Raw genomic sequence first — 17,603 nt, 5'->3', positions numbered from 1 at the left:
TATTAGGTATTAGACAAACCCAGTAGGCTAACTGAAAAGGAACTTGCTGAAGCTGCAAGCAAGTGGGCCGCTGAAAAGCTAGAGAAGGCAGATGAAAGTAACTTACCTGAAATTTCTGAGTATGAGGTAAGGCATAATTTCTTCTGTATTTGTCTAGATTTGAAATTATAGATGAAATTTTGGTTTCTTCTAGTGTTTTAAAATATGTTTGGGGAAAATGTCCTCATGATTACTAAATTTTACCACACATAATAACAATATGAATATGAATTACTCTGAATTCAGTAATTATACTATGTCTGAATGTCTCTAGTAGTTTAAAAGTGTAAGAATGGTATAAATGTGGAGTATTATTAGGAAAATGTAGTATTTATACATGCTGCTTTTATGAGCTTTTAAAAGTATTTCTAGACATGCTAAGCCACCAGTCATAAAACAGTGAATTCAGAACAAAAATATAATTAAACCTTGGATCTGGGTTATATTTATATTGCATGTTATACTCTATGCAAATTTTTTCATATATATCCCAAGAAATGCAATTATGCATTGTTTGGTCTACCTGTGATTTTTGATGAATCCTGAGTACCAAAAAATGAGAACATTTTTGGGTCCACAGAATATGCTTTATAAAATGTTTGCATTAAAATATTGGAAATGTACTGAAAAATTTTTTTGTAACCTGTAAAAGAAATACAGATATTTTGTGGGCACAGTTAACCGTCTAGATTCAGGATTTGTTACTAGAGGAATTATTTTGACATGGCAGAGAATATAAAAATCTCTGTACTGTGATAGATTATATTTGGAAGAGATTTCTGACTTTATATTTTTGAATGCCTTTTAAGACAGGTCCTCTGAAAAAAGAGATGAAACGTTGGAATTCAATGTATAAATTCTGTACCTATGTGCATCTTAATACACTGTGGAAAGACCTTTCCAAAGTAACTAATATACACTGATCATAGAAAGTACAAACCAGTACAAACCCTATCAGTGCTTATAGAAATAGAACCTTTCTTTTTTAAAATGCTGATGTGTCACTGTCATTTAGCTATCAGTTTTTCTTACATAGGCCAAAGTTTCCTTGTTACTGTAGAGATAATAATAGATATTTATGCATATTTTCAAGTTAGTATCAAAAATATCAAGCTGTGTCTCTTTGGTATGTCTCTAGCGCTATTTTTTTAAATTTATTTATTTATTTTAATTGGAGACTGATTACTTTACAATATTGTAATGGTTTTTGCCATACATTGACATGAATCAGCCATGGATGTACGTGTGTCCCCCATCCTGAACCTCCCTCCCACCTCCCTCCCCGTCCCATCCCTCAGGGTCGTCCCAGTGCCATGGCCTTGAGTGCCCTGTCTTATCCATCGAACCTGGACTGTTGATCTATTTCACATATAGTAATATACATGTTTCACTGCTATTCTCTCAAATCATCCCACCCTTGCCTTCTCCCACAGAGTCCAAAAGTCTGTTCTTTACATCTGTGTCGCTTTTGCTGTCTCACATACAGATTCATCATTACCATCTTTCTAAATTCCATATGTATGTGTTAATATACTGTATTGGTGTTTTTCTTTCTGGCTTACTTCACTCTGTTTAATAGGCTCCAGTTTCATCCACCTCATTAGAACTGATTCAAATGTATTCTTTTTAATAGCTGAGTAATACTCCATTGTGTATATGTACCACAGCTTTCTTACCCATTCGTCTGCCAATGGACATCTTGGTTGCTTCCATGTCCTTGCTATTGTAAACAGTGCTGCGATGAACATCAGGGTACACGTGTCTCTTTGAATTCTGGTTTCCTTGCTGTGTATGCCCAGCAGTGGGATTTCTGGGTCATATGGCAGTTCTATTTCCAGTTTTTTAAGGACTCTCTACACTGTTCTCCATAGTGGCTGTACTAGTTTGCATTCCCACCAACAGTGTAAGAGGGTTCCCTTTTCTCTGCACCCTCTCCAGCATTTATTGTTTGTAGACTTTTTGATAGCAGCCATTCTGACCAGCGTGAGATGGTACCTCATTGTGGTTTTGATTTGCGTTTCTCTGATAATGAGTAATGTTGAGCATCTTTTCATGTGTTTGTTAGCCATCTGTATGTCTTCTTCGGAGAAATGTCTGTTTAGTTCTTTGGCCCATTTTTTTATTGGGTTGTTTATTTTTCTGGAATTGAGCTACATGAGCTGTCTAGCACTATTTCAAAGTATGAAGAGTGTTACATTTAATAGGGTCATTTACTATTTTCCTTAAGAATTTAGAGTAATCGTTTTTATATTAATAATAGAAATATGTACTTTAAAGTTGCTGATTTGGATGTCTGATAATTTTTCTCAGAGTAATTAAACCAAAACTTCCAAAAAATACTTAGTTATTTGTTTTCTAAATATTGTATCTTCAACTGTTGTTGTTGTTTAGTCACTAAGTCATATATGACTCTTCTGTGATCCCATGGACTATAGCACACAAGGCTCCTCAGTGTGTGACATTTTCCAGGTGAAAATACTAGAGTGTATGGCCATTTCCTTCTTTATGGGATCTTCTCATTGGGATCAAACCCACGTCTCCTGCATTGGCAAGCAGATTCTTTACCACTGAGTCACCAGGAAAGCCCACATATCTTCAGTTAGCAAAGCTATTATTAAGATATATTCATTCTCCCTCCTTGTCATTTTGATATCTCTTAATTTAAAAAATCAAATCCCACTGGTGTTCAAAGTCAAATTCCCTGGGGGTTCTCAGTCCCTTTGCTGGATCCCCAGTTTGGGAAATCTGTTGTGGGCCCTAGAGCTTTCACAACAGTGTGAGAAATTCTTTGGCAGAATTGTTCTCCAGTTTGTGGGTTGTCTGCTTGGTGGCTCTTTGGTGGGGTTCACATGCCGCACCTCCCAGATCTGCTGTAGCCAGAGCCCCTGTCCCCACAGCAGGCCACAGATGACCCGTGCCTCTGCAGGAGACACCCAAACACACAAAGGCAGGTCTGGCTGGGTCTTTTGTGGGGTCCAAAATCACTGCAGATGGTGACTGCAGCCATGAAATTAAAAGACATTTGCTCCTTGGAAGAAAAACTTTGACAAACCTAGACAGCATATTAAAAAGCAGAGACATTACTTTACTGACAAAAATCCATACAGTCAAAGCTATGGTTTTTCCAGTAGTCATGTATGCTGTGAGAGTTGGACCATAAACAAGGCTGCACAATGAATTGATGCTTTTGAACTGTGGTGTTGGACTCTTGAGAGTCCCTTGGACAGCAAGGAGATCAAACCAGTGAACCCTAAAGGAGATCAGTCCTGAATATTCATTGGAAGGACTGATGCTGAAGCTGAAGCTCCAATACTTTGGCCACTTGATAGGAAGAACTGACTCATTGGAAAAGACCTTGATGCTAGGAAAGATTGAAGGCAGGAGGAGAAGGGGACGACAGAGGATGAGATGGTTGAATGGCATCACCGACTCAGTGGACATGAGTTTGAGCAAGCTCCAGGAGAAGCCTGGCGTGCTGCAGTCCATGGGGTCGCAAAGAGTTGAACACGACTGAGCAACTGAACTGAACTGAAATTTAAAAAAATCTTACTATCCATCTTTTCCAGTTTTTGATTATTTTGTTTATAGTCTTTTTTCATTTCTTGACTGGATCTCGACTCTGAATAGTCAGTGACATTGGGTCTTGAAAGATGTTTTTCTAGTGCTCTTGTTTTTTCTCTATAATGTGCCCAGAATTTGCTAGACTTTTGAATTAATGAGAAGTCAGGAATCCTAAAATCTGTGTGTGGAGCCATAGGTCAGAGGTGATTTTCTGTTGGAGCAAAGGCAAGGTAAGAGTACTGTTGAAATTACTATCGTATGTTTGTAGTTGGCATATGTCATTAGTGTTGTACAGCATCAGTCTTGTAGCATTGTCTGAAAAGTTCTTCAAGTTTTGTTGATACTTTTCCATACTGGAGAAAAGGCATATGGGAAATTCGTAGGATACTCTGTCTTTTGGGCAAGGATAGTCACATTTGTTTTTAGGCAGTTGTTAAATAGTTGCTCATTTCAGTGATTCTTTTTTTTTTTTTTTTTTTTGAGATATAGACTTTTTAAGAATGTTAGCCTTGGTTCTATAAACTCCTATCTGATTTGAGGTGGAAAGACCTTGATGCCAGGGAAGAGTTTTGCATGGTCCTCTCTGTTCATGTGTTTAGTGACAGTCTATTAACTGTCAAGAGAGGAGATTAAATATTTAGGTTTCCAGTTTGTCTTCTCTTGCTGTCATCAATATAGTTTTAAACAAGTTGGTTGGGAGACCATGTAGTTTATATATAGGTAGTTGGTGAAGTTGAAGATAAATTCAGTGCTATGCTTAAATATCAGGAATATTAGTGTTCACTATTCTGTTCAGGTTTTTACTTTTACCTTTTGGACTCTAATAGGGAATTTCTGAAAGCATTTGATAGAATGATAGTTCTGAACAGTCTTAGTGACCTGAGGAAGAACAAAAAAGATTCTGTTGGTGCCAATGTTGTCATTGTTTAGTTGCTAAGTCGTATCTGATTCTTTTGCCATCTCATGGACTTTGGCCCACCAGGCTCCTTGTCCATGGTATTTTTCAGGCAAGAATACTAGAGTGGGTTGCTGTTTTCCTTTTCCAGGGGATCTTCTGGGCCCAGGGATTGAACCTGTGTCTCCTAAATTGGCAAGCAGATCCTTTACCACTGAGCCACCAGGGAAGCCCGTTAGCCCCACTACATTGAGGAAATGCTAGATTTAAAAGAAGTAGGTTGATTTTGGCATTTTAGTACTTTTAAGAGATTTTAGTATGTTAATGTGCTCATCGGTTATCTGTGAGAAAAGAATAAATGATAAAGTTTGCATAATTTATCAAAATTTTGACTTCAAATTTATTCAGAGTGCACATTTTAGGATTATGTTTTAAGGCATGTATGTTCAGATATACTATTATATATACAAACTATATATACAAAATATACAAAATAATACTATACTGGCTTTCTCATAGTTTATTTAAATTCACTAGTCATTCTGCATCTGTTTGTGTCAAACACTGCATTAGAGGCACCATCCTGGCTTTCAAAGAGCTTTCAGTCAAATTTGGTAGAGATATAATTTACTGTCCATAAGCATGTGGCCATGAGAGTTTCCTTTTGGTTATCAAAATGAAAATCAAATTATTCAAAGGTTATTAGAATGTCACAGTAGAACAAGTTGCTTCTTGCCGCAGAAGAAAATTTTAACATGTTTCTTACTTAAATATGAAAGTGTGAATTGTGTTGTTTCCACATGTCAGGTGTTACTTTCCACTTACCCTGTCCCTAAAGTATGCCCAACTTCCATGGCTGTCTTTCAAATTCAGATCTGGTCAGTGGAATCAGTAGTGCTTGAGATAATAAGACGCAATATCTTTCTTGATTCCGATTTTCTTCCCTGCTGTCTGTGCTGAGTTGTGTCTGACTCTTTGTAACCCTGTGGACTGTAGCATTTCTTCTGTCTCAAGCTTTGGCAGGCGGGTTTTTTGTACCACTGTGTCACCTTGGAACCCCATTCTTCCCTTACTATTGTAAACTTTTTTGCCACTATTTCACCGATGAACTTATATTGCCTTTATTAAAAATTTTTTTTTTTCTTTTACCAGTCTGGTTATCTAGATACATAGGTAGAATATACCTCATGTCTTGTTTTCCCTCTAGTACCTTGAAAAATATATATCTAATGGACTAAACTAAATATAATTACTAATAAGCACTTTTTCCCCCCAGTTTTACTGATAGCACTCTGTACGTTTAAGACATATAGCATAATGACTTACATATATTGTGAAATGATTACTACAGTAAGTTCAATTAATATCTATTGTCTCATAAACACCACAAAAAAGAAAAAAAGATTTTTCCTTGTTTTGAGAACACTTAATATTTACTCTTCTGTACAATGTCACAAACCTCCATCTATAGTTCTTCAGGCACTCTGTCAGATCTAATTTATTGAATCTATTTTGTCACTTCCACTGTATAGTCTAAAGGAATTTGATTTAGGTCATATTTGAATGGTCTAGTGGTTTTCCCTACTTTCTTCAATTTAAGTCTGAATTTTCCAATAAGGAGTTCATGATCTGAGCAGCAGTCAGCTCCTGGTCTTGTTTTTGCTGACTGTATAGAGCTTCTCCACCTTCATCTGCAAAAAATATAATCAGTCTGATTTTGGTATTGACCATCTGGTGATATCCAGGTGTAGAGTCTTCCTTTGTGTTGTTGGAAGAGGATGTTGGCTATGACCAGTGCATTCTCTTGGCAAAACTCTTGTTATCCTTTGCCCTGCTTCATTCTGTACACCAAGGCCAAATTTACCTGTAACTCCAGGTATCTCTTGACTTCATACTTTTGCTTCCAGTCCGCTATAATGAAAAGGACATCTTTTTTGGGTGTTTGTTCTAGAAGGTCTTCTCATAGGTTAGTTCTCGTAGGTCTTCATAGAACCATTCAACTTCAGCTTCTTCAGCATTATTGGTCGGAACATAGACTTGGATTACTGTGATATTGCATGGTTTGCTTGGAAACAAACAGAGATCACACTGTCATTTTTGAGGTTGCACCCAAATACTGCATTTTGGACTCTTTTGTTGACTATGATGCCTACTCCATTTCTTCCAGGGGATTCTTGCCCATAATAGTAGATATAATGCTAATCTGAGTTAAATTTGCCCATTCCAGTCCGTTTTAGTTCACTGATTCCTAAAATGTCGGTGTTCACTCTTGCGATCTCCTGTTTAACCACTTCCAATTTACCTTGATTCATGGCCCTAACTTTCCAGGTTTCTATGCAATATTGTTCTTTACAGCATTTACTTTACTTCCATCACCAGTCACATCCACAACTGGGTGTTGTTTTCGCTTTGGTTCCATCCCTTCATTCTTTCTGGTGTTATTTCTCCACTCTTCTCCAGTAGCATATTGGACACCTGCTGACCTGGGGAGTTCATCTTTCAGTGTCCTATCTTTTTGCCTTTTCATACTGTTCATGGGGTTCTCAAGGTAAGAATATTGAAGTGGTTTGCCATTCCCTTCTCCAGTGGACCGCATTTTGTCAGAACTCTCCATCATGACCCGTCTCTCTTGGGTGGTCCTACATGGCATGGCTCATAGTTTTATAATGCAAAAAAGTGAAATGGTTGTCTGAGGAGGTCTTACAAATAGCTGAGAAAAGAAGAGAAGCTAAAGGCAAGGAGAAAAGAAAAGATACAACCATTTGAATGCAGAGTTCCAAAGAATAGCACAGAGAGATAAGAAAGCCTTCCTCTGTGACCAAGGCAAAGAAATAGAGGAAAACAATAGAATGGGAAAGACTAGAGATCTCTTCAGGAAAATTAGTGATACCAAGGAAACATTTCATGCAAAGATGGGCACAATAAAGGACAGAAATGGTATGGACCTAACAGAAGCAGAAGATATTAAGAAGAGGTGACAAGAATACACAGAAAAACTACACAAAAAAGATCTTCATGACCCAGATAATCACAATGGTATGATACTCACCTGGAGCCAGACATCCTGGAATGCAAAGTCAAGTTGGCCTTAGAAAGCATTACTACGAACAAAGCTAGTGGAGGTGATGAAATTACAGTTGAGCTATTTCAAATCCTAAAAGATCATGCTGTGAAAGTGCTGAACTCAATATGCCAGCAAATTTAGAAAACTCAGCAGTGGCCACAGGACTGGAAAAGGTCAGTTTTCATTCCAGTCCCAAAGAAAGGCAATGCTAAAGAATGTTCAGTTTGGCATTGAACTACCACACAATTGCACTCATTTCACTCATCTCAATGTAATGTTCAAAATTCTCCAATCCAGGCTTCAATAGTATGTGAACCGTGAACTTCCAAATGTTCAAGCTGGATTTAGAAAAGGCAGAGGAACCAGAGATCAAATTGCCAACATCTGTTGGATCATCAAAAATGCAGGAGAGTTACAGAAAAACATATGCTTTTGCTTTATTGACTACACGTGTGGATCAGCACAAACTGTGGAAAATTCTTAAAGAGATGGGAATACCAGACCACCTTACCTGTCTCCTGAGAAATCTGTATGCAGGTCAAGAAGCAACAGTTAGAAGTCGACATGGAACAATAGACTGGTTCCAAACAGGGAAAGGAGTACATCAAGGCTGTATATTGCCACCCTGCTTATTTAACTTATATGTAGAGTATATCATGTGAAATACAAGGCTGGATGAAGCACAAGCTGGAATCAAGATTGCCGGGAGAAATATCAATAACCTCAGATATGCAGATGACACCACCTGCATGGCAGAAAGTGAAGAAGAACTAAAGAACCTATTGATGACAGTAAAAGATGAGAGTGAAAAAGCTGGCTTAAAACTTAACATTCAAAGAGAAAGATAATGGCATCCAGTCCCATCACTTCGTGGCAAATAGTTGGGGAAGCAGTGTAAACAGTGAGAGAGTTTATTTTCTTGGGCTCCAAAATCACTGCAGATGATGACTGCAGACAAGAAATTAAAAGACGCTCCTTGGAACAAGGAGCTCCTTGTTGTCATTGTTCAGTCGCTCAGTCATATCTGATTGTGACTCTGTGAACTGCAGCATGCCAGGCTTCCCTATCCTTCACTATTTCTGGAGTCTGCTCAAACTCACGTCCATTGAGTCGATGATGCCATCCAACCATCTCATCCTCTGTTGCACCCTTCTCCTTCTGCCCTCAGTCTTTCCCAGCTTCAGGGTCTTTTCCAGTGAGTCAACTCTTCACATCAGGTGGCCAAAATATTGGAGTTTGAGCTTCAGCATCAGTGAATATTCCAATGAATATTCAGGATTTATTCTTTTAGGGTTGACTGGTTTGATCTCCTTGCTGTCCGAGGGACTCTCAAGATTTGGAGTTATAAACCAACATTGCAGTGATACCAACTTTTACACCTATAATTTTTTTTCTTTAAATGTCATAGGCTCCTAAATCATGTTGCAAATAAAAAGTACAGTTTATATTAGCCATTATAATTGACCATGCATTTCAGTATAGTGAGCTCTTTATTCTTCCACACAGCTTCAAGATACTATCTAGTGTCCTTTCCTTTCACCTTTTAAGACTCCCTCGAGCATTTCTTGCATGATAGATCTAGTGTCATGATCTCTCTCAGCTTTTATTTACCTGGATGTCTTAATTTCGCCATCACTTTCGAAGGACAGTTTTACTGGATATAGTAATCATTGTTGGCAGTTTTTTCTTTTAACACTTTGGACATGTCAGTCCATTGTCTTCTGGCCTCCAAAGTTTCTGATGAGAAAGCTACTTAATTTTAGTGATGACTTCTTGTATTAATGATTTTGTTTCTCGTTGCTTTTAAGATTTTCCCTTTGTCTTTGTCCTGAAAGTTTGATTGTAATATGTCCTTTGAGCTTTTTTGAGTTCATCTTACTTGGGTTCTTTGAGCTTCTTAGATGTTTGAATTCATGTCTTTGATCAGATTTGGAAGTTTTCAGTCATTATTTATTCAAATATTTTCTCTGTGTCTTTCTCTCTGTCTCCTCTGTTGGACTCCCAGAAGATTGTATGTATTTAAGTGTATTAGATTGTTGCAAAAGTAATTGCTGTTTTGCATTGTTGAACTTTGCTATTTGGTATTGGAATACCTTCTTAAATAAATGTGGTTATCTTATACATCATTTTAATACACATTTATCACTTTATATTTTTTGCTAAAGACATATTACTTGCTGTTTATTTTGTATTTATTTTAGATTAGGGAAATGATGTTAGACAAAAAGCAATTTTGAGCGATTTTCTTATTTGAGTTTAAAATGGGTCATAAAGCAGCAGAGACAATTTGCAACATCAGCAATGCTTGTGGCCCAGGAATTGCTAACAAAGATACAGTGCAGTGTTGATTGAAGAAATTCTGCAAAGAATGAGACAGGGTGCTCAGGGCTGGTGCACTGGGATGACCTTGAGGGATGGGATGGGGAACACATGTATACCCATGGCTGATTCATGTGAATGTATGGCAAAAACCACCACAATATTGTAAAGAAATTAGCCTCCAATTAAAATTAAAAAAAAAAAAATTCTGCAAAGGAGACAAGAGCCTTGAAGATGAACATAATGGCCAGCCACCAGAAGTTGACAGTGACCAACTGAGGGCATTCATCAAAGCTGATACTCTTATAACTACACGAGAAGTCGCCAAAGAACTCAGTGTTGACCATTCTACTGTCATTTGGTATTTGAAGCAAATTGGAAAGGTGAAAAAGCTCAGTAAGTGGGTGTCTCATGAGCTGACCACAAACCAAAAAAATTGTCATTTCAAGATGTTGTCTTCTCTTACTCTACACAACAACAACGAACCATTTCTCAATCGGATTGTGACTTGTGATGAAAAGTGGATTTTGTACAACAACCAGCAATGACCAGCTTAGTGGCTGGACCGAAAAGAAGCTCCAAAGCACTTCCCAAAGGCAAGCTTGCACCCAAAAAAGGTCATGGTCACTGTTTGATGGTCTGCTGCTTGTCTGATCCACCACAGGTTTCTAAATTCTGGTGAAACCATTACATCTGAGAAGTATGCTTGGCAAATCAGTGAGATGCACCCAAAACTGCAATGCCTGCCACCAGCATCGGTCACCAGAATGGGCCCCATTCTCCTCTATGACAACACCTGACCGCACATTGCATTCCCAATGCTTCAAAAGTTGAACAAATTGGGCTACAAAGTTTTGCCTCATCTGCCATATTTACCTATCTCTTGCCAACTGACTACCATTCCTTCAACCATCTCGACAACTTTTGGCAGAGAAAATGCCTCTACTACTAGCAGGAGGCAGAAAATACTTTCCACAATATTGTAAAGTAAAATAAATTAATTAATTTAAAAAATAAATAAAAAATAAAAATAAAACAAAAAAAACCAAAAAAAGAAAATACTTTCCAAGAGTTCATCAAATCCTAAAGCTTCGTTTTTTATGCTACAGGAAACAAACTTATTTCTTGTTGGAAAAAATGTGTTGATTGTAGTGGTTCCTATTTTGATTAACAAAGATGTATTTGAGTCTAGTTATAATTATTTAAAATTCATGGTCTGAAAATGCAGTTAGTTTTGTACCAATCTAATATATTGATCCACTTAATGGTGCCCCACAAATCCCTTAGGCTCTGTTCAGTTTTCTTCAATGTTTTTTCTCCCTGTCATTCAGATGATAATTTCTGTTGTCCTAATTTTCAAGTTCACTGATTCTTTCTTCCTTTGAATCGTTCTAGTGCATTTTTGTTGTAATTATTGATCTTCTTAGCTCTGAAAAAAGTTTTTGTCCAGTAGATCTTCCATTAGGTCTTTTTCTTGAGTAGTTTCTGATGATTAATTCTTTGAATAAACCATACTTTGCTGATTCTTTGTATAATTTTTTTTGGTGCGCTTTGGGTGTTTGATTCAGGTAACTCTGACAAGTCATATTCTCCCTCTTTTCTAGGGCTTGCTGGGTTTTTTTCAGTTGTTATTTGTTACCATTTTTTATTGTTGGCCACTGTTGCTGTACTGAGGATCAGCCTGAGCTGAAAACTTTTAAAGGCTTCTCAGTTCTTTCTGAGCTTTTCCCTTGGTATAACCCAGTTACTTTCTGTCTTCACCCTTGTATACACTTATTTTTAAATGAACAAACTTATCTTTAATGTCTGGCTCCCAAAAGAAGAAACATGAAAAATGGAGGGAGGTGGGTGGTAGGGTGCTTGGCCTTTGTACACCCTGGAAGGCACTTCAGCCAAAGTAAGTGGGGCTTGCAACAATGGGGGAGGTACAGTAACAATGGCTGTTCACCTCTTTTCACCTCTTGATCAGAAGCAGGAATCAGTGATTGGAGGACAGTTAGTTCCTCGTTCTTTGGAGGATGGGGTGCTTTTTGCCCAACCTGACTCCCATAGGCTATGTGTTAAGCTGCTCTAGGAACATGTACACAGCTCACTGCCAAGTGGCTCAGAGTGGGACATGGCCAGCTGCTACTGTGCTGAGAGCTGAATGTAATCTCAGTTTATCTTCCTCTGCATGGGACAAGGCTTCAGCAGAGTCCAGAGTTTCATAGTACTTAAATCAGACAAATAATGCCAATTTAGTTTTTGTGTAGGTTGGGAGACAGATTGCTAGTGCTTTCTACTCTGCTATCTTCTCAGAATCCTCTCCCCTTAAATGATTCATATACTTCAAATTTAAATCCCTTAAGATATGTAACTCAGACTTGTAAAAACCAGGTTTTTTAAAAAAGTAGATTATGCATACATGTGTCAGAAATTCAAATGGCATTGGAATAGGTACAGTTTCTTCTAAGTTATTCCTATTGAGACTGTCTCTTTTATCATTTTTTTCCCCAGAGATAATATCCTTATGGAAATAGTTTGTTCATATAAATGCATAAATGCATTAACACCCATATTTCTTTCTTCCCTTTTGTTTTTGACACAATTGGCTGTGTATTTATGGGGAATGACCTTTAGGCCTTGCCAGGAGGAAAGTTTGGATACATTAGGTAGTATATGTAGACTGGTGTTTTTTTTTTTTTTTTTTTTTTTAATGATTTCTTAGTATTCCTTGGTTCTAGACAGTGCATAATTTATTTGATGAACATTTAGATTGTTTTCAACCACTTGCTATTGATGGCAGCTATATTGCAGTATTTATTGCACATGTTGTATCTGTAAATTAAGTTCTTAAAGGTGAAGTGCTGAGTGCAAAGGATATGTGGAACATTCTGATAAATACTGCCAAATTAATCTCTAAAAAGGTTGTGGCAGTGTACAACACACTAGGCATTGAAATGTGACTGCTCTTACTGATGAAAAATACCGCTAATTAGTATATATCTTGTGACTTTTTAAACCTACTGCTGTTTGTTGCTACTTCAGTTACAACAGCCATAAATTGTAATAAGTACAAGTTTCTTTTCTCCCTCACCTCCCACCCAACTAAATTATATTAACTCAAACTTTACTCTTTCCAAACTACTGCTTACTGCAACCTCCATGAAGGCAAGAACTTTTGTCTGTTCCATTCATTGATATATCCAGTGTTCATTGAGCTGTGCTTGGCATTTATCATAGAATAAATTTTTGAGTAAACTAATGAATAGTTTCTCTATTCATTACTTTATTCATTCCCTAATAGTTTTCCTTCATTTATTTAGTTTTTCTCTTTTCAACAAAAGTATTTTTAGACAATAAAATAATTGACCTTGGGCTTTTTGTGGGATTATTTACTCATTAATGAACTGTTGCAGTATTGTTGAAGTAATTATTACTGCTGGTTGGAGTTGTTTTCAGTTATTTCAGTAATTCATAGGCTATAGGAAGAATGGTGTTTTTAACTTCTGGAAGTAGAGCCCTTTTCCATGTTTGTTATTTGTTTATGTTTGTTCATACTTCTCTCTTCCAGTTGAACTTTGTTCTTCTGTGTTTCTTAAATAAGTTGCTTAAGAAATAGAGAACAAAACCTTCTAGCTCTGTCTTAATATAGTATGAAATATAATTTTGGAATGGAATAAGCCTAGAATCTTTGTCCTATGTAAAATTTAAAAAGTAGCCAGAATTTCCTCTTTAATCCTCCTCACATATCTTCATTATGTGTATGTGTGCTCAGTCGGGTCCAACTCTTTGTGACCCCATGGCCTGTAGGCTGCCAGGCTCCTTGTCCATGGAATTTTCCCAGCAAGAGTAATGGAATGGGTTATCATTTCCTACTCCAGGGAATCTTCCTGAGCCAGGGATTGAACCCACATCTCTTGCATCTTTAGCATTGGCAGGCGGATTTTTTTACCTCTGCACCACCTGGAAAGCTCTCGTATGTTCATTATGCATAACAAAATTAAAAGTGTTTCTTTTCTTATAACAGATCAAATTTAGTGGGTTTTTTTTGAGATAATCTGCTGGTTAGTGCTTATATGTAGTCATCTAAAATGCTGTATATGTCCTTTAAGAAAGTAATGAAAGATTTCTAATTTCTTCTAAAGGCGGGATCCACAGCACCATTGTTCATTGACCATCCAGTAGAACCTGAGTCAAATGCAACAGATGGCATAGAATTGTTCGAAGACAGTCAGCTAACCAGTCGCTCTAAAGCAATAGCAACAAAAACCAAAGAGATTGAACAGGTGAGAATCCAGTCTGCTTAAAGTACAAAATCTTTTGTTCATTTTGTACACAGTAGTTAACAGTAAATATTTATTGAATAAATATGTTTCATTTTATCTTTTTTCATTTATGACCCTGAAATTACCATTTAAAAAATTCTAAAAAGTGTTCAATTTGATTTCACAGTAATTGTGATCAATTTTGTCTCCCACTCCTGCTTGCTTTTTTTTCTTTTAATAAAAAGCAAGCTTCTGTTTTAGAGAGTATTCTAATTAGTGTGGAGCAATTAAAAAACTACTGAACTTAATAGAGATGAGTTGAAAGAAATACTAAATATACCAGAATGTTAGTGAATGTTATTTTTGAATACTGGAAATACAGATGTTTCTTAATGGTTTTCATTATACCTTTAATCGTTTTTCAAATATTAAATAAAAAGTAAAGGATAGGCATTTAAATCTAATTTTTAATGATATCATTTTGAAAACTCAGGATCTTATTTTTAATAGATTGAATAGATTGCTTAAGGAATCATCATAGGATAAAACCTTCCGTCTATGTCTTAATACAGTGTGAAATATAATTTTGGAATGGAATAAGCCTAGAGGCTTTGTCTTTCCTAAGATTTAAAATGTAGCAGCCCTTTCCTCTTTAATCCTCCTCACATATGCTCATTATACATATAAAAGTTGAAAGTGTTTCAATATGGAAATATTACCTACCTTATAGGGTATTATCACTTTATGAGAATTAAATGTAGTAAATATAAAAGGACTTTATAAAATGTAATGTTGTACAACTGTTTGTTTTTGATGTTGTTACTCTCTAATGGCTTGAATAAATGTTATATTGTTATAGAATCTTCTAAAAACTATTGGCAATTAAGAACAAAATTAAACCTTTTTGCAAGGTGCTGTCTATTTCCACATCAATTAGAATCTATTTCCTTTGGTTAAATACAAGATCTTATTTAAATCCTAGATATGATTTGTAGCGTATATTGATGCCAATCTAGTGCAAAAGATAAGAACCCAGATAGGAAATTTGTCAGTAAGCCAACAGAGTTTCAAAACAGAGTTAGTTAGCAATGTCAGATGCTTGGAGGAGTATAGGAAAATGGAGACTGAGAAAATCCTGTTTAACTTGGCTATATGAAAGGTAGTTTAGCACCTTTAAAGATATCAATTAAATGAGAGTAAAATAGTTTTCTCACTAGGTGTATCTTCCAGCATAAATATGTATATCATTATTATTGTCTTTTTACTTTCACTTACTTTTCTTTTTAGCTTTTTCCCCCCTCTGCCATTTGACATATGTTTGCTTGTCTCCTTTACCATATGGAAACTTCATGAAAGCGAGGGCTTTGTTTTGTTCACTGCTTTATCTTCCATCATTACCCACGACAGTGATTGACACATAGTGGACTCACAAGAAATATTTGTTGTATGGATAGTCTCTTAGTTACTTGAAACGAGACTGTATCTTAAACTGACCACTTAACAGTGTACCTATGCCCAGCACTAGTAGTAAGTGCTTGATAAATGATTGTTAAATGAATTAATTACTTTCTTATTTTTCTTTTCCACCTGAATTGCAGTTCTTTAAAGGAGATTTTTCTTAAGAATATTACTGGTAGAAAAACTTGACTGACCTCCCTGTTAGAAGGGAGTATTGGGTTGTTGTTTTTTAATCTTTGTGCTATCTTCTCTTGTTATTAATCATAGTTGATCTGTTTGATCTTGACTACTCAGAGGTAGAGCCCAGCTTGGCAGCACACAAAATTTAGTATGAAACCAGTATATACTTTATAGATACCCATATATGGTTGACATGTAAGTATGACTATTTCTGTTTTCATCTGCCTATTGTTCAAACACATGAAAAATCTGATACTGAAGCATATTGTGCAAGGAGAGATGACCTAAAGAAAGAAAAAGGTCATTACTATATTCTGATCATTAGAGAAGTAAAACCATTATAAAATAAAGAATTTAATGATATTAGATATTGGAATGTAGCTACCATGTTTTGGCTAGGGTACTTTAGTTTTCATATATTGACAAGAAAATCAATCCAGAATTCCTCAAAAATGTCACAAAGCTAGGAAATAATAATACATAATTATTTTACAAATAATTATCTTAACATTATAGTGAAAATGAAAAAGTTAGTTTTAAGGGGGTTTGCTTCCCGTTTTTTCCATTTCCAAGTTTCGTGCATTTATTTTTAGAGATTAAAGAACAGATGGATAGGAATATTATAAAGGTTTTATATTTTTCCATATGCTTGAAATACTGCATGATTTACAGTATGAATAATAGCCTCCCCCAAAAGGGCCTGCATAGATGAGGCCAACAAATCAAGCTTAGAATAATGTAGGAATGTAAATGTTGGTGTTATAGCAGAGTTGCTTTTTCTCCTTGTATGTCTAGTACAGTATATTCTCATATAAAGATAAATATCCACGTATAATTTTTTGAAGGCTATAAATTAGGTCCTTCAGCCCTTGAATCCCAAGAAAGTCATTCACTTGAGGCAGTGTTGCAATATATAATAAGCTAAATCTTCAGGCTAAAATTTAATTCAAATGGCCTACAAATGTGGCTTATTTACTGTTTAAAGTCATGTATATGGAAACAGATTGGATCAGAATCACTTCAATAAGAGTGGATTTATGTTCTTTGCCATTTTATTGCCATCTCATTCTTGGGCATATAATAATTCAGTAGGATAGAGGTACAGGTGTCTTTTTAAAAAGCTTACAGCTTGTAATCATATGGCAGAGAATCACTGGTCTAAAATCTTTGAGCCAGAAGACCTCAGATTGCGTCTCTGAATATTGTGTTGCTAGAGATCATTTGAATCATCTCACTTTCACGTGAATGAATATCTTTTAGTGAATATGATTCATTCTCTTGCTCCAGCACATTTATCATCCTGATGCTTTGGATTCTGTGGTGTATCTTTTCCCCCTTATTTTTATTTCCCCAGATATCTCCTTTTAACCAATTTGGGCCACTGTTTACATTCAATTGCCGAAGTACTTTCCTAGGCTTCCTGGCTTCTGAGCTTTGAGGGGCAAACTTCAGAACTTCTTCAGTCATTATGGTAATTCCTAGAGAGATCTAACCTACAAAATTATAGGTGATTCATATTCTGGTTCAGGTGTTTACAATTTCATTAACCTCTTAATTGTAGTATATCCCACAAGCCCTCACATACCTACTATTAACTGAACTATTTGGTTTGAAAGTGCATCCTGCTGCTGCTGCTAAGTCACTTCAGTCATGTCCGACTCTGTGTGACCCCCTAGATGCCAGCCCACTAGGCTCCCCCGTCCCTGGGATTCTCCAGGCAAGAACACTGGAGTGGGTTGCCATTTCCTTCTCCAGTGCATAAAAGTGAAAGTGAAGTCGCTCAGTCGTGTCCGACTCTTTGCGACCCCGTGGACTGCAGCCTACCAGGCTCCTCCGTCCA

The 17,603-nt window shown here is 36.5% G+C and overlaps 1 protein-coding gene across 12 annotated transcripts in view; it reads left to right on the top strand.

Annotated features, from left to right (window-relative positions):
• Window positions 1-17,603, top strand: part of PPHLN1 (periphilin 1) — a 171,882-nt gene that overhangs the window by 97,616 nt on the left and 56,663 nt on the right. For 11 of the 12 annotated variants that reach the window (XM_019960775.2, XM_019960773.2, XM_070789252.1 and 8 more), the window contains 2 exons: window positions 7-126; window positions 14,006-14,146. In XM_019960775.2, the coding sequence (XP_019816334.1) occupies window positions 7-126; window positions 14,006-14,146 (261 nt within the window). Of the gene's footprint in view, window positions 1-6; window positions 127-14,005; window positions 14,147-17,117; window positions 17,235-17,603 lie in introns of all 12 variants that reach the window. The other variant, XM_019960772.2, reaches the window with a different exon arrangement.

This window comes from Bos indicus, chromosome 5, assembly GCF_029378745.1.
Source record: "Bos indicus isolate NIAB-ARS_2022 breed Sahiwal x Tharparkar chromosome 5, NIAB-ARS_B.indTharparkar_mat_pri_1.0, whole genome shotgun sequence".
Classification (NCBI taxonomy): domain Eukaryota; kingdom Metazoa; phylum Chordata; class Mammalia; order Artiodactyla; family Bovidae; genus Bos; species Bos indicus.
Note: the sequence above shows the minus strand (reverse complement) of the source record. Positions and strands in the feature narration are given on the sequence as shown.